Below are 27,889 nucleotides of genomic sequence, written 5' to 3' on the forward strand. Positions count from 1 at the left end.
TTTTTGCAAAGCAGACAGGCTTAAAGGTCACAGCATTGACAAGTATTATGGTTATCTTGCTAAGCGCAGAATTCCCTATCCTTGGGAGCTAGTGTCTGAGTTTCAAGGTTAAGACTGATAACTCTGAGTCTTTGCACAGTTTCCAGGGCAGGGTGTCACTATAGCAACTGGGCAATCTTTCTTTCTTTTTTATTAAAGTAACAAAGTTTAATATATTTTGTTTTTTTTCAAATTATACTTTTGAATGAAGTGCCAGATATGCTTTCTACTTCTGCTAATTAGTTAGCACTGACATATTGACTTCAAATAGTTAGAATCTACCAGGTCATCATCAGTCCACTTTTCTTCCTCATGTTTGGGTTTCTTTGATACCTAATCATCATCGTCATAGCCTTTCCTCTTCTTTGTAATTACATTAAGTGCAAACTCTGCAGAATGGCATCGTTCTAATTTCTGTTTTAGAATGGCAACTTCTTCAGATCTGGGAGATTGATACTTTTTCACTAAGTTTCTCATGATTTTCATTATATAGTAACTGTGACAAGCAAGTTCTATTCTCTCAGCATTAGACTCTCTGATAAATACCTTTTCATAGCAATCCCTTAGCAATTATCTAGTGGAAGCACTGGATAATATGACAGTCAAGGCAATTTGAGAAGGTATGTATAAAAGATAAGCATCAGTCAGTGCAATTTTATTAAGAAAGTCATCAGCTGTTTTCCTCAAAATCTCTGGATTCTCCAACATGGGATAGTGGGTCTTTATATCAATGAGGAAGCACTCAAACTGTCTATAATGATTGTGGACAATAAGATGAAAATTAAGCTGTTTTATAAGGAGTAGCTCCTATTCCAAAATCTGTTCCAGTGCCTTCTCCTGTCCAAGAGGATTCTCTAGAAGGTTTCCAACAAACTGAGGACTAGACACATTGAATTCATCTACTTTACAAGCCCAAAATGAACAAGTAAGCAATATTATTCATGGGTGATATTCCATTACAGAGTTATTGATAAAACTTGAACGCTTGAAATACATGCACGCTGTACCCACAACAGACCATGGCATTGCTGGCTTAAACACTGAACAGAATTCTAGTAATCTTTTTCATAGTATTTGCAGAGTGTCCTTTCTTCATGAGGCTCAAGAAAGACTGGATCATTTGGAAAAACTTCCCCTTTGCCACCACTTTGCATTTGAATTTGTGATCAGTGTTGGCCTGCAGATGGGCCAGCTGCTCCTCAGTAGCAAAAGTCCAACGTCTCTCTTGGCTGCTGTTGTGGTATATCAGAGCATCCAGGTCCAGGCCCAGAAAGCTTGGACAAAAAAAAAAAAAGCCAGGCATGGCGACACACACCTGTAAACCCAGCAGGATGCTGAGGCAGGTGAATCACAGTTCAAAGCCAGCCTCAGCAATTTATCAGGCGCTAAGCAACTCAGTGAGACCCTATCTTCAAATAAAATACAAAATAGGGCTGAGGATGTGGCTCAATGATGGAATGCCCCTGAGTTTAATCCCTGCTGCCACCCCCTCCAAAGATTACAGCAGATGTTACTCCACCGGGATACAGAAGCAACTGGGCAATCTTAACCTATACTTTTGCACAGGGGTTCCCAGCACAAGCTACGCACCATAACCATGAGGTAATCAAAAACCTTGATCCATGTCACTGCTCCCTACAGCATACTTTGTGATGGGACTGCAAATTGGTGCAATTGCTCTGGAAAGAAGTATGGAGTATCCTCAGAAAACTTGGAAAGGAACCACCATTTGACCCAGTTGTCCCACTCTTTGGTATACACCCAAAGGACTTAAAATTAGCATACTACAGTGATGTAGCCACACCAATGTTTACTGAAGCTCAATTGACAAGAGCTAAGCTATGGAACCAACCTAGGTGCCCTTCAACAGATGAATGGATAAAGAATATGTGATATATACACATACATACAATGGAATATTATTCAGCCATGAAGAGAAATGAAATTATGGCATTTGCTTGTAAACAGATGGAAGTGCAATCTATCATGCTAAGTGAAATAAGCCAATCCCCCAAAACAAAGGGCGGGGGTAGGGATAATAGAGGTACTTTAGATTAGAGAATGGAGAATGAAGGGAAGGGAGTGGGGATGGGAATAAGAAAGACAGTAGAATGAATTGGACATTAATTTCCTATGTTCATATATGACTACATGATCAGTGTAACTCCACATCTTTTACAATCACAATAATGGGGAGTTATACTCCATGTATGTATAATATGTCAAAATACATTCTGCTGTCATGGATAACTAAAAAGAACAAATAAAAAAATGGTTGTGAAAACACTTCATTAAAATATCAGATACAATTGGAAATCTGAATGAGAAAAGATGCAAAGTGTATTAGAAGTAAGAGGAGTTAAGAATAAAATATCTAGAACTTTATGCAGAATGATTGTAAGAGTGCTCTGGGGGCTGGGGATGTGGCTCAAGCGGTAGCGTGCTCGCCTGGCATGCGAGCGGCCCGGGTTCGATCCTCAGCACCACATACAAACAATGATGTTGTGTCCTCCGAAAACTAAAAAATAAATATTAAAATTTTCTCTCTCTCTCTCTTTAAAAGAGTGCTCTGAAAATTTATTGGTGAATAATACATTTGCTTACACACAGAAACAGTTAAGTATTTCACAAATAGAACATGGGGTTACAAATTTACTTGGGGAAGGGGCTGTGGGCGTGGCTCAGTGGTAGAGTGTTTGCCTACCATGTGTGAGGCACTGGGTTCGGTCTTCAGTACCACATAAAGATCAATCAATCAATCAATCAATAAAAGTTATTGTGGGCTGGGAATGTGGCTCAAGCAGTAGCGTGCTCGCCTGGCATGTGTGTGGCCCTGGTTCGATCCTCAGCACCACATACAAACAAAGATGTTGTGTCCACCAAAAACTAAAAAATAAATATTAAAAAAATTTCTCTCTCTAAAAACAATTATTAAAAAAATAAATAAAAGGTATTGTTTCCATCTACATCTAAAAAACTTTTTAAAAAAATATTATTTGGGGAAAATATTATCAATTTAAGAAAAGAAAAAACCCACATTCTTACCATTCAGGAATGGGCTACAATAATCATATCATGTATAAATATGTCCATTTTGATTTAAGAAATCTATTTTCACAAGCATTCAGTTTTTTGATTGGTTGCTACTTTTTCAGTGTTTTTGTAGCATAGTATACACCTAAATATTGAAGAAAAATATTTTAAAAATAAAAAGCTAGCCATTAGGCACTTAAAAACAAAACAACTTCAGAATTCTTATTAAGACTGCTTTTCCTTTTGTGGACTTTATGTTCCCTACTTCTCTAGGATCATTTTCTACCTCTCAAACACCAAATACAGTATATTTATAAATGTCCTCCATTTTTAGTAATTTAAAACACAATTTTAAAAAGGAACTCAATTAAAATCCTAAATTTCATCAGATTTAAAAATAAAAATAATTAAAATTTCCAGTAAAAATACAGCCTATGTCTCATCTCTCTTCTTTCCATCTCTAGTTCTTAGAAACACATGGTTATCAGCTATTTAAAGTTGTTTTTTTGCTAGAAAGTTCATATTTCTTAGTGCCATATATCGACAACTATTTCTTCATTTACATGTTTTGGATCTTATTGCTTGACTTTTAGTTAAGAGATGGTAGGATTTTTATTAGGCTGTCTCACCTTCAAGTAATCCAAATCCCATCTGGCTTAAGAAATAAGAATTGCACAATTAAAAGCAGTTTATGAGAAGCTTATAGACAGCTTTATCCAACAGCTCTGGTTGCATTTCTCTATGGTTCCCTCACTTCTCTTTTCCTCTGTATCATTTCTTCATGCTTAGATTGCTTATTTTGTGGGGGCAAAAGAAGTGTGACTGTTCTTGGTTTCACAATGTCACACTGAATGCCAGAGAGGGAAAAAGGATCCACTGTCTGATCCTTCACATTCAAATAAATTTCTTTTTCTGAATTCCTAAACAAGCCTCTCATTTTTTGTTGTTGTTTTGTTGTACTCCAAACTGGGTCATATGCCCATTCCTTAACCCCTGCTATGGCATAGGAAATGTCATAAATTTATTAGACTGATGGGGAGATTGGGATTACCTGATTAATTTAGGTTAATCAGGCTATCTCTAAAGAGGAACTATACGATCACTATGGTATGGGAGAAGGGATGATACAGGATCAATAATGCCCCCTTCTACTGTAGGCATGTTGTACTCATGCTATTTCCACTCTTATCACTCTGATAGTTATGCCTGTATGAGATTCATAAGGCACAGTGACTTTATGTTCTGTCTGTAAATTTTGTGCTTCACTTGTAATATCAATTGCTTCTTTTAAAAAAATGCTGAAAGATTTATTTTTAACATATCTTTAACTTTTTTTTTGGGGGGGGTACTGGGGATTAAACTCAGGGACACTCTATCACTGAGAATCCCCAATGCTTTTTATTTTTTTATTTTGAGACAGGATCTTGCTAAGTTGCTTAGGGCCTCAATTAGTTGTGGAGGCTTGGCCTCAAACTTGAAATCCTCCTGCCTCAGTCTTCTTAGTTGCTTGGATTATAGGCATGCTCCATCATGCCCAGACATATCTTTAGCTTTTTCAGATGTGTTATCATATCAGGTTATCAGGGAACTTACCTACAAGTAAGGGAAAAGACAACAAGTAAACAACAAAGTGAGGTAATTGTAAATCATCATCATTAATAAGAAGGAAATAAACAGAGTAACTAGAAAAAGTGAAGGATGAAGGCCATCTAAGGAAGTGATACCTGATCCCAGAACTGAAGGGGTCTTGTCACAAGAGCCCCATGTGGGAAGATCTGAGAGACGCATTCCAGGCACTGAAAGAATCATAGGGAAAGCCTGGGAAAGGAAAAGAATTCAGTAGGATTGAGGACAGAAAGAAAGGAAAGGAAGCCAACTGGCTGGAACATAATGAGCAGGGGAGACTGATAGGGGAGAGGACTTTGGAGAGACAGACTAAAGTGAGATCATGCAGGCCCTTGTGAGACCCAATGGAAAGGAGGTTGAATTTTTCTGAAAGAGTGTTAAGCAGTAAAGCAATATGATCTGTTTTGTATTTGTAAAAAGCCTCTTTAGTTTCTATGAGGAGAGTAGTTGATTAGAGACAAGGCAAACATGGAAGTGTGAAAATCAGGCAGGATACTATTACCATGTTCTTTCTCATAGCAGGTCTACCAGATTGTACACTTTATTCTATAAAGATAGGTTTTTGTTACATTGTTGTTATTTTGTTTTTGTTTTTAGTACTAGGGTATGAAACTAGGGGTATTCTGCCACTGAGCTATATCTCCAGTTCTTCTTTGCCTTTGAGACAGGGTCTCACTAAATTGCCCAGGTTGGCCTTCAGCTTTTAATCCTCCTGCCTCAGCCTTTTAAGTCTCTGGGATTACAGGGTTGCACCACCAGGCCTGGCTTAAAGGTAGATTTTTAAAAAGATGTTTGAACAGTTTTCAAAATGTATAACAAGCTTATTTTATCAATATATATATTATCATTTAAAATTAGATATTAATTTATCTATGAAGATCTGTATGTCCTCAAACTTACACAAAGGTAATTGCATATATTAGCTTCCCTTCAAAAGTGTCTTCCTTGTCTAATAATTTTTGATATATCATGAATCATGTAGGTTCACCTCCCATTTCCTCTGGAAGTCTGGTTACTGACATATACAAAACAATAGTTTTACACAAGTTTTACTTATATATCTCTAATAAAAGTAGCATTATCTAGTAAGAGGGAAAGAAAACAAGTGACCCATGAGAACAAATATTAAGAAATCATAAAATCAAATTGATTTAAAATTTTTTTAAAAAAATAAAGCATTCATGCCTATTCATATCTATTATATTAAATACCCAAATACAAATTTCAGGTTTTAATTTTAAAAATTAAGATCTACAGAGAGCAGGGGAGATAGAGAGGGAAGATGGGAGGGGAGGGGAGAGGAGGGGTGATAGTAGGGGTTAGGAAAGGTAGCAGAATACAACAGACACTAATATGGCATTATGTAAAAATGTGAATATGTAACAGATGTGATTCTGCAATCTATATTTGGGGTGAAAATGGGAGTTCAAAACACAATTTGAGTCTAATGTATGAAAGATGATATATCATGAGCTATGTAATGCTTTAAATAATCAATAAAAAATTAAAAAAAAAATAAGATCTACAGAGAACTTGAGACAAAAAGAAATATAGAGTTAGGCGAAGTGGTGCATGCCTGTAACCCTGGTAACTCAGGAGGCTCAGGAGGCTGAGGCAGAAGGATCGTGGGTTCAAAGCAAGCTTCAGCAAAAGTGAGGCACTAAGCAAATCAGTGAGACCTTGTCTCTAAATAAAATACAAAATAGAGCTAGGGGCCAGGGATATGGCTCAGTGGTCTGATGCCCCTGAGTTAAAAAAACAAAACAGAGGATTTTCTCACCAAATGTGCCTTCTTACTTCAAAATAGTATTAATACAAAATTCATAAAAACATACCAAAATAAAAGTTGAAAGTAAGAAGGTGAATGTTCACTCAACCAATAACCAACTCTACTTCTCACTTGCTATTCTCCAGATATATCAGTTCTTTATACATGAGAAGCCCCTTCCTAATAAGGGTCTTTTCACCTGTTCTCCTTTCTGCACTGTTTCTTCTTCCAGTAGGTTCTATCTCACCATTCAAGAAACAGTTCAAAGAAGACTTCACTGATTCCCCTACTATTCTTTCCATTTGAATGTTTATTTTTATTCTCTCTGATATTATCCTTTTACTAAACCCATCCCACATTGTAATCATATTTCCTTATTCATCTGTCTCTGTTCTCCCTATCCTTCAAACTAAAATGTAAACTCCAAGTGAGAAAAATCCTTGTACCTCTTAACATTGTTTTCCTACTTCCTAGCCTGTGAACAGGCATATACAGAACATTCAGAACATAGTTAAATACGTAACTGTAATCTGTGATTTAAATAGGTGAACTAGAGCATATTATGTGTCTAGCAGGAATGGGATAGTATGTAATAGGCCCCTGAAATTTTATAAGACATGAATTAATTGAACCACTTTCCATTAATTACTAGCAAATCTTGCTACATTTGATTTGGATTCCCTTTTATAGTCTTCAGGGCCAACCCTGAGAAGTGACACTAAGTTTCTTTCCTTCCGTTTGGTGAAGATTCCTTTGTATTGGACAATGGGAAGTTTCTGAAGAGTTGAGATTGTCTGTGGTCTGGGTCTATTGCAGACTTTGGGGTTTTAAGCATGCAACTGCACTATCCTAGAGGATAGCTTGCCAATTTTTTCTTAGGGAGATAACTTTTATATTTAGCTAAAGCTGATGAATTTGATGGGTGAAGTTTTTCCTTAAGTTGTCAATTTTTCTGGACTTCTATTTCTTAGCAACAGCTATTAGTCTTCCTTTACATTGTTCTCGGTTTTAGCTTCAAAGCAAACAAAAGCATAAATTTGATTGTGGAAGCTTGTCCTTTAATAATATCTTTGTCCACACAGTGCATTCCAGTCCTAGTGGCTATTGATAGATAACATATAAGGTATCATCATATTTCTGTGATGCATGAAAGGAATAGGCAATAGAAAATATTTCAGAGAACTGAAGAATTGGAATTTTTTAATATCTTTTGCTCTTTCTTGAGAGTACTGTTCCTGTTGTTAAGATTTCACTTTCTGGCATTTTGTGTAAAAATTTCCATGTTAGAAACAATGTGGCTGGGCTGGGGATGTGGCTCAAGAGGTAGCGCGCTCGCCTGGCATGCGTGCGGCCCGGGTTCGATCCTCAGCACCACATACCAACAAAGATGTTGTGTCCGCCGAGAACTAAAAAATAAATATTAAAAAAAAATTCTCTCTCTCTCTCTCTCTCCCCTCTCTCACTCTCTCTTTAAAAAAAAAAAAAGAAAGAAACAATGTGGCAAAAAGTTATGTAGCAATTCAACATGCCCCTTGAGCGATTTCTTAGTCCGGTCTTAAATTCTCAGGCCCTGGGCTATAGGCAGAAATAGTATCCAATAATTCAAATTGATCAAATTTGGAGCAAATATCCAAATTTGCTCCATTCTTATTTCATCTGGAAACCTTATTTAAAATTCCCCCCTTTCCAATGTACTTTTAAAATTCTATATACAGAAATCCATACATACACTTGACATTTTAAATTCTTGGTTATCAAGTTCCCTAATGTTCTACTCAGTGACTATATTGTCTGGGTTTCAAAACATTATTGGAGGTAGCCTAGATAAAAGATTCATATCTACATAATGCAAACTAAGTTCTCATCTTATAGTGGGAAGTCAATGTTACCCATTAACTCACCTTGATTTTTGCCAGTTTTAATTTCTCTCTGGTTCGTATTTGTAATCAGACTCATTGTCAAACTGGGACAGGACTCTCTCAGTTGGAATTGGTTGAAATCCACTCAAGATGGCTTAAGTTAAGCAAAAACATGAAATTTCATAAGGATAAATGATGAGTGAGCAGACCCAAGGAATTAGGATCAGGAATTGGAAAGTCATTAGGAACTTATGCAACTAATAGAACTGGGTCTGATATGTCAGCACATCTTCATGAAAGCATGGGCTCAGGAGTCAAACCGCCTAGGTTTTATTTAGCATTTTATTTACGTGTTTGGTGGTGGTGGGGGCATGTACTACAAATTGAACCCAGGACGTTGTACATGCTAAGCAAGTGCTCTATTACTGAGTTACATCCCAAGTTTATTCAGCTTCTGCATCTACTTTACCTGTAAAGTAGGGATAACTATCAATTTTAGAGTTATTAACATTTACAACCCTGAGTGACACAGTAAGCAATGTGAAATTATTCTTGTCCTTCAAAAAAACTCCTGGATTTTCCACATGATGCTTGCTACCAAAAGTTAGGCAGCCCTGGCCTAACTTTACATCTTTTTAGTTCAAATGATAAGTAGCCTGACAAACTTCTTTCAATTCAGAATTTATATTCTCATGAAAATCTGATTGTTCCAGTTAGGGTTCAGTTGTCTATCTGGCTAAAGTCAGAGGTGTTAGGTCACCTAATACATATCTATATCGATATCTAATTACTAGCTGCTGAGGCCACCCCTGCACATGTGTAGGCATTTCTCAGTAGTGGTAGACCATGAATCAAGGCTAAACAAAGAACAGAGTTTTCTATATTTCTCTTAAATCACTAAACTTTTCTTCTATGGTCACAAAAAGTAGGCAAATAAGTGACTTACTGAATGTGTTCATATAACTAATTATGGATGAAGCTGTGATTCAAAACTAAGTCTGACTCTAAATCCAATATGCACTTTTTTTAAACTTTCATTTTATTTGTTTTTATTTTTATGTGGTGCCAGGAATCGAATCCACTGCCTCACACATGCTAGGCAAGTGCTGTACCACTGAGCCACAACCCTGTCCCCCCATATGTATTTTTAACAAAATGCATTCAGTTGTTTGTTTTTTGAGCAATATCAGGTAGCTGACCCTGTATTTAACCAATTATTTGACAAAAGACCTCAAGAGGTTAAAAATTGGCTTTCCTGTTTCATTCTCACCTTTAAGGATCAGGGTGAAACAAATCTATAATAAAGTTTACCAAGTTTAAATAGTCAGCTTGATGATTTTTATGTGTGTGTGTCCACAAGTGTATGTATATAGTAAAGACTGAACCCAGAAGGTCTATACCACTGAGTCACACCCCAGTCATTTAAATTTTGAGACAGTTTTCCAGATCAGTCTTAAAGCTGAAATCTTCTTGCCTTAGCCTCCTAGTCACTGGAATTACAGATGTATGCCATTGTGCCTGACATTGATGTATTTTTTCATAATAGACACCAATGTACAAACCACCAAGACCAATATAACAGAAAATTTTTATTTCTTCAGAAGGCTCCCTGTGTCCCTAATAAGTTCATACCAACCACAGAGAACTATTATCATGACTTCTATCATCACAAATTATTTTTGCCTATTCTTGAATTTAATACAAATGGAATTGTGCAATGTAAATTTTTATTTCTTTTGTACCAGAGATTGCACCCAGGGGTGCTCTATCTCTCAGCTACATTCCCATCTCTTTTGAGACAGGGTCGTGCAAAGTTGCTGAGAGCCTCACAAAATTGCTGTAGCTGGCCTTGAATTTGCAATCCTTTTCTGCTTCAGCCTTCCAAGTCCCTAGGATTACAGGAGTGCACCAGTGCACCTGCCATTTTTGGGAGGTGGTGTATTGGGGATTGAACCCAGGGATGTGAATTCTTTTGTGTCTATATCATTCAACACAATGACTGTGAGATACACCCATGTTATTCACATAGCAGCTTCTTCTTAATTGGTGGGTAGTATTCTGTGTGTGTGTGTATACATAATATATATGTATATATATACATATAATCCCCATATATATTTTATGTGTATATCAAAGTCTTCGCTTTGTTCCAGTTTGGGGCTATAATGAATCAAACTGCTAAATATTATTATACAAGACTTTTAGTAGACATAAGCATTCATTTCAATGGGTATATACTTACAAGTGAAATTGTTGAATTATAAGGTTGGCATTACATTCAGCTGCAATACAATGGCCATTGCCTATTAATTTCCCAAGTCATTGCAACAAATTTACAGCAATAAGATTTTTAGTTGCACTATAAATTTTTGACAAGGAAAATAACATAACCAGCCTATTATGCTATTTATATTTCTTAGTTCTGCACAATGTATTTTGAAATTTTTTGTTGCCAGTTATAAGCACTGATAACAAGGTTGTGAGGTAGCATAGATTCATATTTATTAGTACCCTTATCAAACAAGCTCCCCTCCCATTAAGAGTTCACTAAAAATACAATCTGGCTTTCCATTTTTCACAGGAAAACATCTCAACAGGGACACTACCATCGTTTTGGATCAGATGATTCTTTGTTGAGGTCAGGAGGAAGTTGCCTGGTGCATTGGTAGGATCTCCAGCAAATAAGTAATACCAACTTCCTCAAACTCAAGGAAACTAATGTTTCCAGATTTTGCTAAACGTTCCATGTGGGGCAAAGTCCCCCTGCAACTGCCACTAAGTACCACTGCTTTATAAATGTACTGGCCTCTTCACACTGCTAAATAAAATGTTATATGAGTCAATGTATATCTCAAGTTACATTAAAAAAACCGTTGTGTTTTCTTTAAAATGACCATGTATGACTATGTTTTGGTTATACTCTCTTACTGGGTTTTAAGACTAAGTTGGTAAAACATTCACCTTGTACCTATCTACTGTTAATAGTCAGCTGAGATTCCTTAGGGATTACTTTTGGGAACTTATGAGAAGCCTTTTGGCTCCTTTAGTTTTTTCCTACTAGATGTGCCATCTGTCAGAATGGGTCAGGGTCTTGCTGACCACATTTGGCTTCCCTTGGAACCATCAGAGACATTTCACTCTTCAGTAATCCTCTTTGTAAAATGTGCATTCCTTGACTCCTTTCCTGGGAGGCCAGGTGACTTACTGGAGTTGCAAGGTCCTTAGAGAAGTCCTGTCATTCCCTGAATTTTGGCTAATCTTAAAGGGCAAGGGCCAAAATATGGGCCATTTTTTTCTTTAGCCCTTTTACTTTCTTTTGTTTCCAAGTTTTGGTTTTAAACATCAAGTAAAACTTAAAATATCCAGGCAAGTTTTACCGGTCTTAAAGTAAAAGTGCTGGGTTTTTAACTTCAATGTCTATAGTTTTATTGTTATTCCTTCCATTTTATTGGGGTCAATGTTAGTTCTGAAAGTCAGCCTTATGTCCTATCATAGGTGATAGCTTGTTGTCACACATTAATTCAGGGTGTTTTCTTAGAAGCAGTACTTTTGGAAAACACTAACAGGTAACAATTTTATAATTATTGCTTCCCAGTCTATATAAACATCAGTTAATATAATACAATATTAAATATTACCTCCATCTGAAATATAAATCAAACAAAACCTAAGAGAGCTCCACATGAATTCCATTCTTTCATCATTTATCACATTCCATTCAAATTGGGCTTCTTGCCTTTTTACTCCAACTAAATAGTTCTTGCTGTCACTTATGACCATCATGTTGTCAAATCCAGTGGCTTTTTTACTTATTTCACATGACTTCTCAATGTCATTTGACATTGTCTACCACTACTTTGAAGCACTTATTGTCTTGTCAGGAACACAATACTATCCCCACCCCACACTTTTTTTTTTTTTTTAATACCAGGGATTGAACCCAGCTGCAGTTAACCACTGAGCACCATCCCTAGCCCTTTCATTTTTACATTTGTATTTAGAGATGGGGTCTTACCAAATTGCCTAGGGCCTTGCTAAGTTACTAAGGCTGGCTTTGAACTCATGATCCTCCTGCCTCAGTATCCCTAACCACTGGGATTATAGGCATGTGCTACTCTGCCTAGCTTCATAATATCCTTTTGAATACTGCTTCTTATATGGCTTTTCTTCTTCTACCTAGCCCAAATGGAATTGAAATTCTTCACTGCACATCCCTAACCTGTATCCAAAATCTAATTCATGTATACTCAAGATTTTAATTTCCCCCTACAAACTTAACAGCTTTTATTTTCAATCTAGATCCCATGTCTCAGATCTGCATTTCTACATAAAAGCCTCACACAAGAAACTTATAAACCACCTACCCTTCTCCAAATACATTTTAAAGAGAATGTCATCATTCAGCTGCAAATGTACAACTTTCCATTTCCTCCAACACAAAGTCCAATCCTAACAAATCTTAGTCTATTTTCCTATCAAATCTACTTCACTCTACCTCCATTATATTACCCTGGTCTAACAACATGTCATTCTAACCTCTTTTATCTCCTATTTTAGACTATTCTACCTACTGTGATACCCTTCTATTTTCTTTTGAGGTTTACAGGTTGAGTAAATTCTGCAATTCGCCAATCCCATCAAGTCATGGCCTGGTTTAAAATCCTTCAGTGGTTTTTCATAGTCTTGAAGAATGTACTTCTTTACCTAGCCTTTAGTCCTGACTGGTCTAGCCTCTAGTAGATACATCTCATTTGTTGCTGTTTGCACCAGCACTACCATGCTTCTTATATTCCCTCATAGATAGGGTAACCATGTAATTTGCTGCTTAAACACTTCTTAAAGACATTTACAGGACATCTCTTACGTGAATAAGGACTGTTCTTTTTGTTTTTCCCTTTGGTGGTACTGGGGATTGAACCCAGGGGTGCTTTATTGCTTTTTTTCTTTTTGGTTTTTGAGACAGGGTCTCTCACAAAGTTGCGTTGGCTGGCTTCTAACTTGCAATCCTCTTGCTTCACTCTCCTGAGTAGTTTTTGTAGTAGATTATAGGCATGTGCCTTGTTACTAGCAATATCACCTATTCTTGGCAAACTGGGAAGTGAATAACATTTTTCTGGCCCCAGAATTTACGTCATTTTTTCTTTAACTCAGAATTTCAGTTCTTTTCTTTGTTTAATTCTTCAGTTCTCAGATCATGTCATTTCCTTAGGCAAGACTTTCCTGACTAGTATTTTTTTACTATGGATTCACAGCAATACATGTCTCTTCACACTATTTTTCTCAGTTATGATTTTGCAGTGTGATTGCTTCCTATACTAGACTTTAACTCTGAAAATGTCTGTTTTTGTTCTATTATAATCCCCCAACTCCTAGCACAATGTCTGATGTGTAATAAATTCTTAATATTTATGAATGAATGTCAATATAATGCACTGGGGACACAAAGTCTCTCTGCTCAAGGCTCTCACTGTAGTATGGAAACAAATGCTGTATTACATATAATGATATGCCACACTGACAGAATGCTCAACTCCATATCCTAAAAAGGAGGTCAGAGAGCTGCCTGACAAGTCTTATTGAGTGTCAGTACAATTTTGTTAGGGTACTCTATATTTCTTGACCATTTCCTTAAATGTACAAAAGACTAATCCAAAAGATAGATGGGTTATTATATCCACTTATGATGAGAGATATATTTTTAATGACCCAGAGACATGTGTGTTTAGAGTGTCAAGTGTCACCCAGAAATGATGAGGCAATGATGAGGTCAGACTGTGAAAGGCTAAATATTAAAATTTTATGTACATATGATATTCAGATGCATCTGTTCAGATATATGTATGTTTATTTATATATAAGCAGGAGAGTGATTTTATAAGACTTTCAAATTTGAAGAGAACCTAAGGGGGAGTTGAAAGGAAAGATGTAGAGAAAATGAGGGTCTAAACTAAAACACAGTGGGGCAAGGATTAAGAGCAAAGGATAAACACAACATTTATGGGATAAAATGGACAGTATTTAGACTGCAGTATAAAAAAAGGTGAACGGGAGTGATAACAGCTAAAAGTACAGTTTGATATTTAGAGAATAGTCATTTAAACATTCTTTTTCTTATTTTCTGTGTACACAATTTTGCAAGTAGAAGTAAAAATTTTTGTACTCACCCAGTCTATCAGATTTTATACAAACTTGCTCTTGGTATTATCTCGAAGAACCTTCCACTTGAAATTTTATTGTGATTTGAAAATTTATCAGCCAAGAGTGAGAACGAGGCACATGAACCTGTGGACCCAACTACTCAGGAAGATAAGGACAAGATGATAACTTGAGTCCAGGAGTTTAAGGCTAATCTCTAATAAAGCAAGATCCCATCTCTTTAAAAATTAAAAAGTAAAATAAAATCCTCAAATAAAGTGGCTATACATAGGATGGATGAGCAGCTGTTGGATACCAAAACAATCTTTTTTTTTTTTTTTTTTTTTTTTTTTCCCAAAAGCTACCCTAGGACCTAGAAATTCTACATATCAGAAGAGGAGGAATGGGATTGTTGAGCGCTCAACAGGGGAAAAAAACATACACACACACACACACACACAACCGAAACAAACAACAACAACAAAAAAAACAACAGAACAAAACAAGCAACTTTCTAGATGACTGACTCCTCCCCCTGCCCAATACTGGAACCCATAATTATTTTCTTATAATTCACAACATAGAAATTGTACAGTAAATTTTCACTATTGATGGCATAAAATTTCATGAGTTCAATTCAGAGGACTTTGTGACAGGTTAAGATTTTAGGCTCCTCAACTTAAATAGACACCCCTCAACTTAAAATGGGGTTACATGCCAATAAAACTATCATAAATTAAAAAAATCCTAAATCAAAACACATGTGCATTTACTACATCTAACCTATTGAACACCGTAGCTTAGTGACACAGAACGCTACTGCTAAGAAGTATATGTTGTTTACACTGGACACAGTGATGCATACCTGTAATCCCAGCTACTAAGAAATGCATTACAAGTTTGAGTCCAGCCTCAGCAACTTGGTGAGATGCTGTCTCAAAATAAAAACTAAAAGGACTGCAAATGTAGCTCAGTGGTTAAGCACCCCAGGGTTAAATCCCCAGTATTAAAAAAAAAAGTATTTACTGCATATCCTTAATCCAGATTAAAATTCAAAACTTGAAGTAGTTCTACTGCAAGTGTACCACTTTTTCACCATCATAAGCTAAAATATTCAACTGAACCATCTTTATTCAGGGACCATTTTAATATCAGATGTTTTAATGGCTACTCAGACACACACCTTCCATAAATGGCATGAATATAATTATGGGATTTAAATCCTATCTTGGCATCCAAAAAATCATCAGAAGAACAAGGGTTACCATTATGTTACATATTTCACAATTTTTGAGAAGTGGTTCTTACTCTAACACCATTTAAGGACACCCATTGGTAATTAGCCCTATTAATAGTATATGGGAATTAAGGATCCACAAAATGCTATCTTAGATTCTGTAATTCTCTCAAGGAACATAAAAATTTCCAAAGGAGAAATTAAATAGTAAAAAACCAAAATTAGCAACAACAAAAAAATGCTCCAAGTATTGATAATTTTCTGAGATTTTTACTATTTAATAACATGTTGAAATTATCAATGTTTGATCATTATTTTTTAATACTGATAGTTTATTCAAATTGAAACTGAGAATTTAATTTTCAGATAACATATCATCCAAAGTGTTTGCAATATCTACTGCCTTTAAAAAAAATAGTATGGCCAAGATTATTGCAGTTTTCCCCTTACTTTGTGTTTCTCCACATTCTAAAATTCTGCAGAGCAATAAAGTATGGTTTTACTCGAAATACAAATCTCCAATTAATATTTTATTATAAATTTGGCAAGATTGTTTCTGCAAGAGGTTGCTAGAGCTCTTATAGGTAAACCAGCTCATCAGAGGCACGGTAAGCAGTTAAAAAAGTTTTGACATGCTTTCAAAAAACATGTGAAACAGACTATACACTGATTCTTTTTGTAATACAATGACAAAATGTGCTTTAGTTATACATGAGGACTTCGTTATCTGAACCATACTTCTGATTATTCTTTGTCAAGGTTAGTTTGTCTGGAGCTTTGATTTTTGTTATCATTCTAGTAATCAAGAAGAAAAAAAGGGCAAAATTTGTATCCTTAAGGCTAATTATTAATACAAAGCTTAATGTTAAAAATTAGTACTTAGTTCACAATACTAAAGGGGCTTCAGAAATGCAGATTTGTATAATCTCACTATTCCTCTGAACCCAGCATTAAAGCTATGTGTGTTTGTGTGTGTGTGTGTGTGTGTGTGTGTGTGTGGTTCTGGGGATTGAATCCTGGGCCTTGCACATGCTAAACAAGCACTCTACCACCAAGCCACACTCCCAGCCCAAAGCTATTTAATATCTAGCAAAAAGGAAAAAAAGGAGGTAGAGCACACAAAAGATGGTAATGTTCTATTTTGTTTCACTATTTAATGACTGAAGACAGGCATGTTTTTTGAATAGGTCACGTATACCTCTCCTCACTTCCCAAAGTGAATAGAACTTGAATTTCATTTTAAGCTCGTTGGAGATAGACCAAACCATTTAAGCAAGTATCTCCCAAATGAAAGAATTATTATTCAGAGAATTTGTGTTATGGAAACATATTCATTTGACTTGGAAGGCAGGCCTTTAAATTAAATCAAATGACTTAAGAATGGGATTAGAAAGTTTCAAAAATGATCGTTAACCTTAAGGAATTCAAGACAAATTTGCACACCTAAAAACGGATAAGTGTAAACTAATTTTGATCATACAAAAATGCTTTCAAAAACAGCGAAATGGGGTATCACCATGCTTGAAAAGATAGTGTTTCCAACACACTGACAAGGTTGTAACTGAGGCTTGCAGATACAGTTATGAACGAAACTGTCAACTAAATTGCAGCATGTTAAACTGAGACAGTTACCAATGTCCCTCGAGTAGCTTTTTTTGTTGCGATTCGGCACCACACCCTCCAACCCGCCCCCCTATGGAGGGACCTAAAAGGGAAAGGTTGTAAAAGTTCTTTTCTGAACCAGGAATGGGTCACCCGCAAATGAATCAAGCAACGTCACAGGATGTCAATAACCAGAACTCTATTTTCTCTCCTCCTCCGGTGCCCCGCCCGTGCAAGGTATCAACCCCCGAGGGATATTCAGCGGCAGGTCGCCCAAGCGTAGGAGGCTGCGGGAGGCGACCACAGTTGCCCAACAGTTGGGTTCCCAGGCTGCCTGGTGTGACGCAGCAGCTCCCGCACGGCCTCAGCGGACCAAAGCTCAGACCCGGCCAGGAGCCCGCAGGAGCGCGGGGCGAGGCCTGGGCGACTCTACACTACACGCAACGCGGCCCTCCGGTTTTTCCAGTGCGGTGCTTTCGCGGCTCCCCGAGTCCCACCCCGGTTTCTCCCTGGTTCCTCCTCAGTGTCTCCGCCGCGACGTCCTGGCGCGACCGTAGGAGTGACGGTAGCGCTCACACCCGCACAGAGCGAGCCTGTAACTCCCACTTCCCGGAACTCACCGCCCGGCCACGGAGGGCGGGCACCGAGCGAGGACCTGCCGGCCACAGCCTTGGTCAGAGTCCGGCGGCTTCCGCGCATCCAGCGTGCGCGTTCCCGCAAGTGCGCGCGCACCACGCTCTCCGCCCCGCCCCAGCACCAATCGCTTTTTTCTCAACGCCCACAACTCCCCGACGTAGCCCCGCCTACTGCCTAAGCGCCTGCAGAAAGGGTTCAGCGTGCGCGCGGCCGCCCGTCTCGCGCCCTGTGGGGAAGGGGAGTGAGCAGAGGCGCTGACGTCGCGCGGGAGGCGGGGGCGACGGCGACCTCGGTGGCGGCGGTGGCTACGACGAAGACGGTTGCGCTCCCTCGCTCTCTCGGCGTCATGGCGGCTGCCGGGGGCCGATAAGCGGCGGGAGCGGGAGCGCGCGCGCGACGGCGGCTGAGACGACGACTCGTTACTTCTCGCTCTTGCTGCCCTCGCCTTTGGTGCTTCAATAATGAATTGATTGTTGGATCCACTCGGCAGGGAATCGCGCGTTGGTGCCGCGGGCCGGGGTTTCCCCTTCCCCTCCGCGTCTTTCCCCTTCCCCCATCCCTCCCGGACTCTTGCTTACCCCGAGACGCCCGGAGCCCGAGGAACTCGGCGGCAAGATCGCGGGCCCGGGCGCGGGGGAGGCCGCCGATCGGAGCCGGCTGCCTGCGAGCCGGCTTCCTCCGCCCCGCCAAGCCCGCACGTCCGCCGGTAAGAAAGGGGGTGGCGGGTGGGTCAGGATGTGGCTGGGAGGACTGGAGCCCGCTGGGCGGAGGGCGGCGACGGCGCGGTGCCCAGGCGTCGGCCCGGTGGCCAGGAGAAGGCCAGGGCGGCTGTGCGAGGGCCGGTGGCGGCGTTGGCGGGCGGGCCAGGCGCGCAGGGGGCGTGTGAGCGGCGGGTGCAGGCCGGCCACCGCAGAGCGCATCCTTGCGCCGGCCAGCCCGGCCCGGCCCGGGTTTCTTGGGCAGGGGGCCGGTTGGTTCGTAAAGGGAGATCCGCGAGTGGCGAGCGCTTGGCGGTGCGTCTCTCCTGCTGCAACCCCGGCACCCAGCACGTGGGGATCCGCGGGGAGGGGGAGGGGGCGGCGGCTCGGGCGAGCCTGGGAGGGCGCGGGGCGGTTCTGCGGGAAGTTTGAGGCGGGAAGAGACTGGGACCGGGATGGAGGCCCGGGAGAAAGGGGAGACGTCCGGAAGGGAGGCTGATGGGGAGCCAGACTGAGTTGGACGGGCAAGGAGGATGGTTTCCCAATCTCTTGGAGTCCTGCTTCAGAAACTTAGTAGGAGTAAAACAACTGTTAAAACACAGAGGATAGAAGTAGAGGATTGTAGAGGTTTAACGACTTAGAGAAGAGTCATTGTTGAGACGCACGAGAGACAGCGGAGAGCTGCGTGCGCTTTAAGCTTTAGAACTTGCGGTTCTGAAAAGGGTTTCGGAAAGACTCGGAGAAGGGAGTGAGAGGGGAAAGGAAGTTACAGTGCACAGAGAAAGCCATTTTGAGGGACGAAAGGAAGGTGAAAGGGAAAGAACGAAAAGGAGAGAACTTTCTTAATGAAGACTTTAGGGAAAGAGGCAGAGTACTTAGATTTTTAAGACTTGTTATAACAGTGAAGCTTTTTGACTAAAGTTGGAATTTATGTTTAACTTGAAGAATAAATGTTGAGTGGAACAGTTACTTTTTAGATAACCTGCTCTTGCAGAAGAGGGTAGACTACCCTGAAGTCTGGAGAATTAAGATCCCAATCCACATGCAGAATCTGCTATGATTGAGCTGGCAACAGCCTGTTTCCTCACCTCTTTGTGTTTGTGTGTAATGCAGATAATCATAGGAGAAAATTTTCATTGCTGAGATCTGAGGACAGCTCTGCTTCTGTAGGCTGTCTCAGTACTTTCTGACTGGGGAAGGATCTGACGTCTCCTTCCCCCGCTTCTTCCTCTCCCTCCCCTGCCAGAGATCTCCTTTGTTTATTCGTGGATGGCTTGTAGGTGACTCTACTGTTGTGCTGAAATCTTGAGAGTGCAAATACTGTGTCTTGTTGTTTTATTATGTTGCACCAAATTTTACTTTAAAAAAAAGCACATAGAGTGTATATTCTATTACTTTTTTATTTTTTTTTCATGGAATCTCTGCAAGTCCAAACTAGTAAATATTTTTTTTTCACTCCACTATCAGTTTACCTGAAAAAGAGCATGTTTATTTTGTCCTGTGCATTTTTGCTAAAATTATGTAACTTTTTATTATTTTCTCATGTGAACATTTCCAAAACTTTCCTTCACAGTATATGAAGTTCTTGGAGATAGAAATTAGGCCTTCATTAAGAGTAACCCTTTTTCCCCCTTCACTTATTTAATCAAGTTATCAAATAAGACTCCATTTCCTAGGGATGTAGTTATATGTTGCATGGTACCACTTTGCTTTAGTAAATTATATAAATATTGATACACAGTGGCAGTCTCTAGAAGTTTTATCACTCCACAATGTTTTGATTTCTTCTGTGGAAAACATTTTAGCAATATAGCCTGCTAAATTCTAGTAAGTGATAAGAAAGTACATAATAGATATGTTAAGTAAAAGACCTCCACCCCTTCCTTACCATCTAGGTAAGGAAGATAGATTTCTACAAGTTCTAAGCAGGGCTTATTTATCTTTTTCTACAGAAAGTGTTCTTATTTTTTCATGTTTTCCTTAGGTGAATCAAAGAGGGTCCCAGGAAATTGTGAATGTTCAAGAAAATTCATCTGAATTTTTGATATTCAAAGAGGAGTCAGTATTTATATTCATCTTTTAAGCTGGGAAGATTTATATTTTATTTTAAAACTCCTTGATATTTACAATGAATGGACATAGTGATGAAGAAAGTGTTAGAAACAGCAGTGGAGAATCAAGGTAAGCAACAACTTTATCAACTGTTTACTGTGAGGAGGACTGAATATCCATTTGCTGTTTTTTATAAATTTGTAGTCTTAGCTATCCAAATATTGAAAAGGTTTCTAGTATTTGAAGCTTTGTTGACATTACCTATTCTAAATATTTTTTAAAATATTTAAGTTCTTTGGAACTTTTTGAATTTTGAAGTACTTAAATCTGCTTTAGGTTTATGTTTGAGGTAATAATGGAAGCTGGAACATATAAAAAAGTATTTAAATTGATTTGACTGTTGGTAAAAAATCTTAAATATAGTAAGAATTGGTGCACTCATTTTGCCTGGCATTTGGCTTTTTGCACCTTTGCTGTCCAGTGCTGTAGCCACTAGCCACATGTAGCTATTTAAATTTAAATCATAGAATATTCAAAATTTTATTATTTAGACAAACCAGACACATTTCAAGTGCTTAATATCACATGAGTAGTGTCTACTATCTTGGACAGCACAGATAGAAAACATTTTTATCACTGAAGAAAGCTTTATAGATAACATTGATCTGGACATTTATTTTACTGTATCCCCCCCCCTTTTTTTAAATTTTCATGGTGAACTTTTAATTATCTGTGAATGAGTTAAGAGTTTTTACTTGTGCCAAATCTTTTTAAATTAGATTTGTCTAATTTATGTGTTTTTTTAAAAAAACAACTCTTCACATCGGAATACTCTTTTTAAATTCGTTTTTAGCACCCCCAATTTTGAGTTACTTGCACATTGAAATAAAATTCACATAGTTATGTGCACTTATCATAGGTGAAAATCAGCAAAATGAATTTTGAAGTCATATTGGTTACTTATACCAGTTCTACCACTTATTAACTATGTGAACTAGTGTAAATTAATTTCTGATGCTCTGATTTTTGCTCTTTTAATAAAATGGGGACCTGGGCATGACAGCACATGCCTGCAATGCCAGCAACTCAGGAGGGTGAGACAGGATCACAAGTTTGAGGCCAGCTATATCAACTTAGTGGGGACCTTGTCTCAAAATAAATAAGGGATACCGATGTGGCTCAGTGGTTAAGTGCCACTAGGTTCAATCCTCAGTACCAAAAACAAGTAAGTAAATAAATACAATGAAGTGTAAACCATTTATCTTTAAATTGAGAATTGAGATGCTTCTATAGGTAAAGGACTTAAAATGGTTTCTAGTAAAATGAGTACATTTGTAACATTTGCTTATTATAATTAATATGTTTTATGTAACAGTGCTACATAACTGAGATGGTAATTATAGTGATGGAGAAATGGGGTGGATAACAACAGACAAGTTGGTAGGGTTTGAGAAAAAAAGCTGGATAGAAAATTATGTTGTGCTTATATGTATTTGATCTGAAACTTGAAATTCTTTGGCCGTGCTTAGTATATTTTATCACCTTTCCCTGATAGAATGTTTGGATACCAAGAATATTGTAGAGAGTAGACTAAGAAATAGGTTATGGAAAACATCATTTAGTTGAGTAAGTATTAGTTTAGGAGTTAAATCTTGAGCTGACACCATCTTTTCACTAGTAAGTTCTCATGATTTTCCCAGTTATAAAATGAGAAGTTGAACTGATTTCAAAGTTTTATCCTACAATTTAATTACAAAGTATGGTGAAGTTGCAGACAACAGAGTTTGACTGCAATCACCAGAGGCAAAGTTAAATTAAAAGTCTTGAATCTCAGCTTTGATTCAGATCTCTGTAGCTATATGGATTGCTGTGCGAGAATAGAAAAGAGTCATGTTGTATACATTCTCTTACTCATTAGTGAATAATGAATTGGCCAATAGGTAGAAATATACAGAGGAAACCCAGGAGTCAAACACCATACAAAATAGGAAAATATTCTACTTGGATATGCAGGGAGATTACCTGCTGGTATATTTTGACCATTTATCTATTCCAGTAATCTTTTATATATTTTCTATATTTTGCTGCCATACCTAAAGCAAAGAGGAATTTTAAAGCTAATTTAATTGTAAAGGTGAAAATAAAAAAAAGTCCTGTGAAATCATATTTACTTAAAAGATTCTTTCACAGTGCATACTTATTTTAAATGAATGCAAAACGTTTCTCTAATTGTTCTTAGTCACTAATACTACCGTACAGGTTTTGTGTGCTTCTGAGAAGTGTTGTTATCAAGTTATCTAGTTTTTGCAACTGCTTTGGCATTTATCAGAAAGAGAGAGACTTGGTTCTGTTTTGCCTTCATTTTCTTTCTTATAGATGTTTTGCTCTTTCCTTGCTCAGCTGTCATTGTTATAACAGTCCCTTCTCACTTTTTCCCTTCAATGATTTACTCATTAGACATTACAAAGAAAAGAGCTCCTGCTTAGTTAAAAGACTGAGAGGTAAACTTACAGTTACAGGAATTTTCTTGGAAAAATCAAAAGTTGTAACTACATAGCAGGTTGTTTAAGAAGAATTTGATTTTTATTGGCCAGAATTTTAAAATGTGTTTTTACTGCATAATTTTCCTTTGTGAAAGTTTCTGAAGTGAAATAGAATTAAAAGATGTTATTGGGCATTTTGGTTGTTATAATTAACTTCCTACCAAAAAGGAAAAAAGAGGGTTTTCCTTCTATAAGGAGAACTTTCTGTAACTGTTGACCAAAAAGAAAAAAAAAATGCTCAGGGAAATAGGTCATTTTGGCTATATTATAACTGTTTTGAAACTTACTTATTATGAAATGTGTGCCAGGATGCACCTGTACAACAGTTTCAGCTCAACACCAATTTTTTTTTTTTATAACTGAAGTTAAACTTTCTAAAGATAATGTTGGAAGATTTCAAAGCAGGTTTCCAGCTGGGTTGAACTTTTGTTGTCATTTGTAACAAAGTTTCTCAAATCCCGGTTAGACTTATTTTTTTTTTTAATTGTAAAGTTATCTTGAATGATTTACCCTATTAATAGATTTCTGGGTAAATACCTGAAATATAGGATTATAATTTGCTTGGATTGGTTAATAGGTACTTGCATGTAGATTAAATTTTCAACAAAATTTCCAAGTACATTTAAGAATAATTTGAATCACTTTAATCCCTAAATATAAATGTAATATTTCTGAATAATTCTTATGGAGTGGGGGGAAATGTTGATGTGCCTTAATAGTCATAGTCATTTAGAATTCATGTGAAGGTGGCAATGGAATTTTATTGACCTTTATTTCACTATATCTTTTTACAGTGTTAACAATGTTAACAGTTAACAATATTAATTAACAATATTGTTAATAATTAACAATATTAATACATTAAAATATTTTTTAATAATAATAAATATAAATGTATAAATTTTACATTTATGTAGGGGAACCGTATGTTACACTGGCATAGGAAATATATGACAGTAGAATGTATTTTGACATTATACATACATAGGATATAACTTATTCTACTTAGGATTCTACTTGGTATAATTGTCGGTTGTTCATGATGTAGAGTTTCATTGATTGTGTATTCATATATTAACATAGGAAAGTTATGTCCTTTTCATTCTATTATGCAATAGAAGTGAAATACTTTAATTATTGTTTCATGCTTCAATTATCCTCTTTGGATCTCAGCTTCTAAAATGTTTTGGGGAGGCAGTGGTGATAGGTAGTGAGTAGGAAATATGATTAATGGAAATGTTCTGAATAAAAATACTTTTCATGCCAAATATCCTGATCTGATCATTATACATTGTATACATTTATTGAGTTATGACATAGTACCCTGTAAATGTTATTTTGTTACACAGAAACTATTATGTTAATTAAAAAGAAAAGAACACCAAATCTCTTTTCTAAAATTCACAAATCGAGGTTACCAAGTTAAATTTTTCTGTAGAAAAATTTTTATACTGTATTCCCTGGAAGCAAGTTACTGTGTCTAGCTCACTCTCAAAGGGTTGAGTGGTAATTAAACTCCATCTCCTGGTGGGAGTATATCTGCATATATTAAGTAGAATTTCTGTAAAGAATTCTTTTCTCCATTTTTTTTTCTGTTTATATATATACAAAGATTTGTGTATATATATTTTATACTTTTTGTTATTAGTGAGTTATTTATTTTGCTGTGAAATTAAACTTTGGTCATGCAAGCCTTTTCAGGTCATCTTAATCTTTTTTTTTTTTTTTTAAACACAAAGCCATCCTTTTGACATAGAATTGGCCATTCTTGAAGGACTTCACTGGTTCGTTTTATTCTAGTATGGTTTTAGAAATGAAGAGTTGGGTGTTGGCTGTGCTTGTTGCTACTCAAATGTCACTCTTCTAGGCCTCTTAGACAAAGTGAACAGAGATAGGTGACACATGTTTACATATTGAATCAAGTTATTTCTGTATCTATCTACATACATATTAAAATAAGCATATATCGTTTCTTTTTTTTTTTTAAAGAGAGAGAAGAGAGAGAGAGAATTTTTTAATATTTATTTTTCAGTTTTCGGTGGACACAACAACTTTATGTTTTATTTTATGTGGTGCTGAGGATCGAATCCAGCACCCCGTGCATGCCAGGTGAGCACGTTACCGCTTGAGCCACATCCCCAGCCCACATATATCGTTTCTTACAAGGTCATTTCAACTTCCCTTATAACTTTGTAAGTCTAACATGAGAAATGTGAAACCTACCATCCAACCTCTGTGTATTCATATATTCAACATAGCATGTATGTAAAGCAGTTTCAGAATTTATAGACTATATTCCAAGGAGAAACACATTTTATTAATTGGTATACAGTGTTTATGTACAGTGTAATTTAATATTTAGCCTTACAGTTTGTAGTCAAACCACTGTTTTCCAAAGTTACTCAAGTTAGCTTATTTGCCCTCAACTTCATTAAGATATTATGTCATAAATTTGTAATAAATTTAGATTCATTTGTTAGTCTCAATTCCACCCCAGGATTTCCAATATCTTGTTGACTTTTAAAATCTGCTTAATTATATTTATTCTGTGACATAATGGAAGTTCCATGGGTTTTGACAAATGCATAAAATTATCCTACCTTGGTACTGTACTGAACAGTTCCTTCACCCTAAAAAGTTCCCCTGTGCATCTCAGATTTACTGAATCATCATTTCCATTTTAAAAAGATTTCCAGAAGAATTGTATTCATAGCAAAATTCATATGCACATATCTGAAACTATTCACCTGGAGTTATTCAACATTTTTACCATGTTTTAAAGCTATAAATTAACTTCTAAAAAGATTATGATAATCTGGAAGCAATAGTGGAAGGAACAGTTTATATACACAAATCAATTAAGTGAGTATATGTAGATCATGGGGCCATATAGATGTGGATGTGATCTGAAAGGAAAATGGAATTTGGTAAATTACTGGATTTCTTTAACTTTTCTAATCTTAATAGAATTGGTAAAGTTTGGGGGAAAATGAAGAAATAATGGTGTATGTTCATATGAGTGATGCAGATAGTTTTTTTGTTTGTTTTTGGTACTGGGGATTGAACTTGGGCACTAGACCACTGAGCCAGATCTCCAGCCCTATTTTATATATTATTTAGGGACAGGTCTCACTGAGTTGCTTAATGCCTCAACATTGCTGAGGCTGGCTTTGAAGTTATGATTCTCCTGTCTCAGCCTCCTGAGCCACTGGGAGGATTACAGGTATGCATCACTGCACCCAGCTTGGAGATAGTTTTCATAGAAATCATGTCCCCTGATGAAGAAGTGCACATCCTTTATATTAGATGTTGGGTATCCTAGCTTTGTAATTCTGTACCTGAAGGTAAAGAAAAAAGAGGATGTATCGCAGAATTAAAAAAAAAAAAAAAGGTGTGTGTGTGTGGATAGAAAGAATCCTTTGGGGAAAAAAAAAAAAAGAAAGATACCTTTGGTAGTGTATTATTCTCCATGTGAGTGAGCTGGTCAGAATCACTAGTTTTAGGAAAAGACCCAGAATCAACTTGTTATAAATGAGTAACTATGGGAATTGCAGTTTACAATCGGAAATATATTATTATCTGTTACTGTGATATGAGGTGAATGCTTAGTCAAAAGTCAACCTTAATTAAATGTTAAAACTATGCTCAAATATATCTTTATTGATGGATTAAGTCAGATCCAAGTTAAAACCACTGAGATTAAAAAGCAGAGACAGCCATACATGGTGGCACACACCTGTAATCCCAGCAACTCGGGAGGCTAAGACCAGCCTCAGCAATTTAGTGAGGCCCTAAGCAACTTAGAAAGGGCCCATCTCAGAATTTTTAAAAAGAGCCGGTGACATGCTTTAGTGGTTAAATGCCCCTGGGTTCAATCCCCAGTACCAAAAAAGAAAAAGCAGTGGCAAAATTGTGTTCAAATATATTAACTTTGGGAATTCAGTGTCTGTGATAATCTCTCTCTTTCTCTCAGAATTGGGGCATAAGGCATTATAGTGGGCACTCTCAATTACTGCTTGTCAGCTTTACTGTGGTTGCTTTCAAAAATAAGATTATCTGTCTTTAGAGACTTAATTTGGATGGTTGAGAAGCTTACTATGTGGTAGATACCATGAAACACTAAAATTTCTTCTTTGAAGCTTATGATCAAGAGAGATGCCTTCACAAATATGTAATATCAGATGGATGTAGTAAATGTGGAGATGTAACAAAATCCTGTGCTAGTTCAGATGTAGGAGAGAGAAATTTGATTACAAGGACAAATGGTTTAACTTTCAAATCAATACTATGAGTAAGGTGTTAGTGGTTTTTGTTTTTACCTTTTTTTGATCATTTAAATCACTGATAATCTTCAAATTTCATGCACACTAGAAGTGCCGAGGTAATGTGGTTTTTATGATGGTGAGACATTTTTAAGGCAGATGATATTAGTAGAAGAGAGTGAATGCAGTGAAATGTACACACTTCATCTCATGGCAGTCTGGTGTGATCTCTAAGAGCTATCTGTTGTCATCTCCAACTTGATTATTTTGAAAGCTAATTTCTACAGGTTATACTAATGGAGGAAAAATATCTGCTAGAAATTATTATAGCTTTAAATTATAGAATTAGTTATTTTTATTATGTCATTGATATTGTGATAAATTATAGGTATTTTATGT

At 37.2% G+C, this 27,889-nt stretch overlaps 1 protein-coding gene and 1 pseudogene across 3 annotated transcripts in view; one reads left to right on the plus strand and one right to left on the minus strand.

Annotated features, from left to right (window-relative positions):
* Positions 1-282: 282 nt before the first annotated feature.
* On the minus strand, positions 283-1,504 carry LOC308655724 (cyclin-H-like; annotated as a pseudogene). The gene is made up of 2 exons: positions 943-1,504; positions 283-786 (listed from the first exon to the last, which is right to left on the minus strand). The product of its transcript is annotated as a cyclin-H-like (transcript).
* Positions 1,505-16,740: 15,236 nt separating this feature from the next.
* CHD1 (chromodomain helicase DNA binding protein 1) overlaps positions 16,741-27,889 on the plus strand; it is a 74,678-nt gene continuing 63,529 nt past the window's right edge. The window contains exons 1-2 of one of the 2 annotated variants that reach the window (XM_081287049.1): positions 16,741-18,641; positions 20,618-20,814. In XM_081287049.1, the coding sequence (XP_081143175.1) occupies positions 20,762-20,814 (53 nt within the window). In that variant the 5' untranslated portion in view covers positions 16,741-18,641; positions 20,618-20,761. The remainder of the gene's footprint in view (positions 18,642-20,617; positions 20,815-27,889) is intronic. The other variant, XM_081287050.1, reaches the window with a different exon arrangement.

This window comes from Spermophilus citellus (assembly GCF_964194105.1).
Source record: "Spermophilus citellus genome assembly, chromosome: 1".
NCBI classification, from domain to species: domain Eukaryota; kingdom Metazoa; phylum Chordata; class Mammalia; order Rodentia; family Sciuridae; genus Spermophilus; species Spermophilus citellus.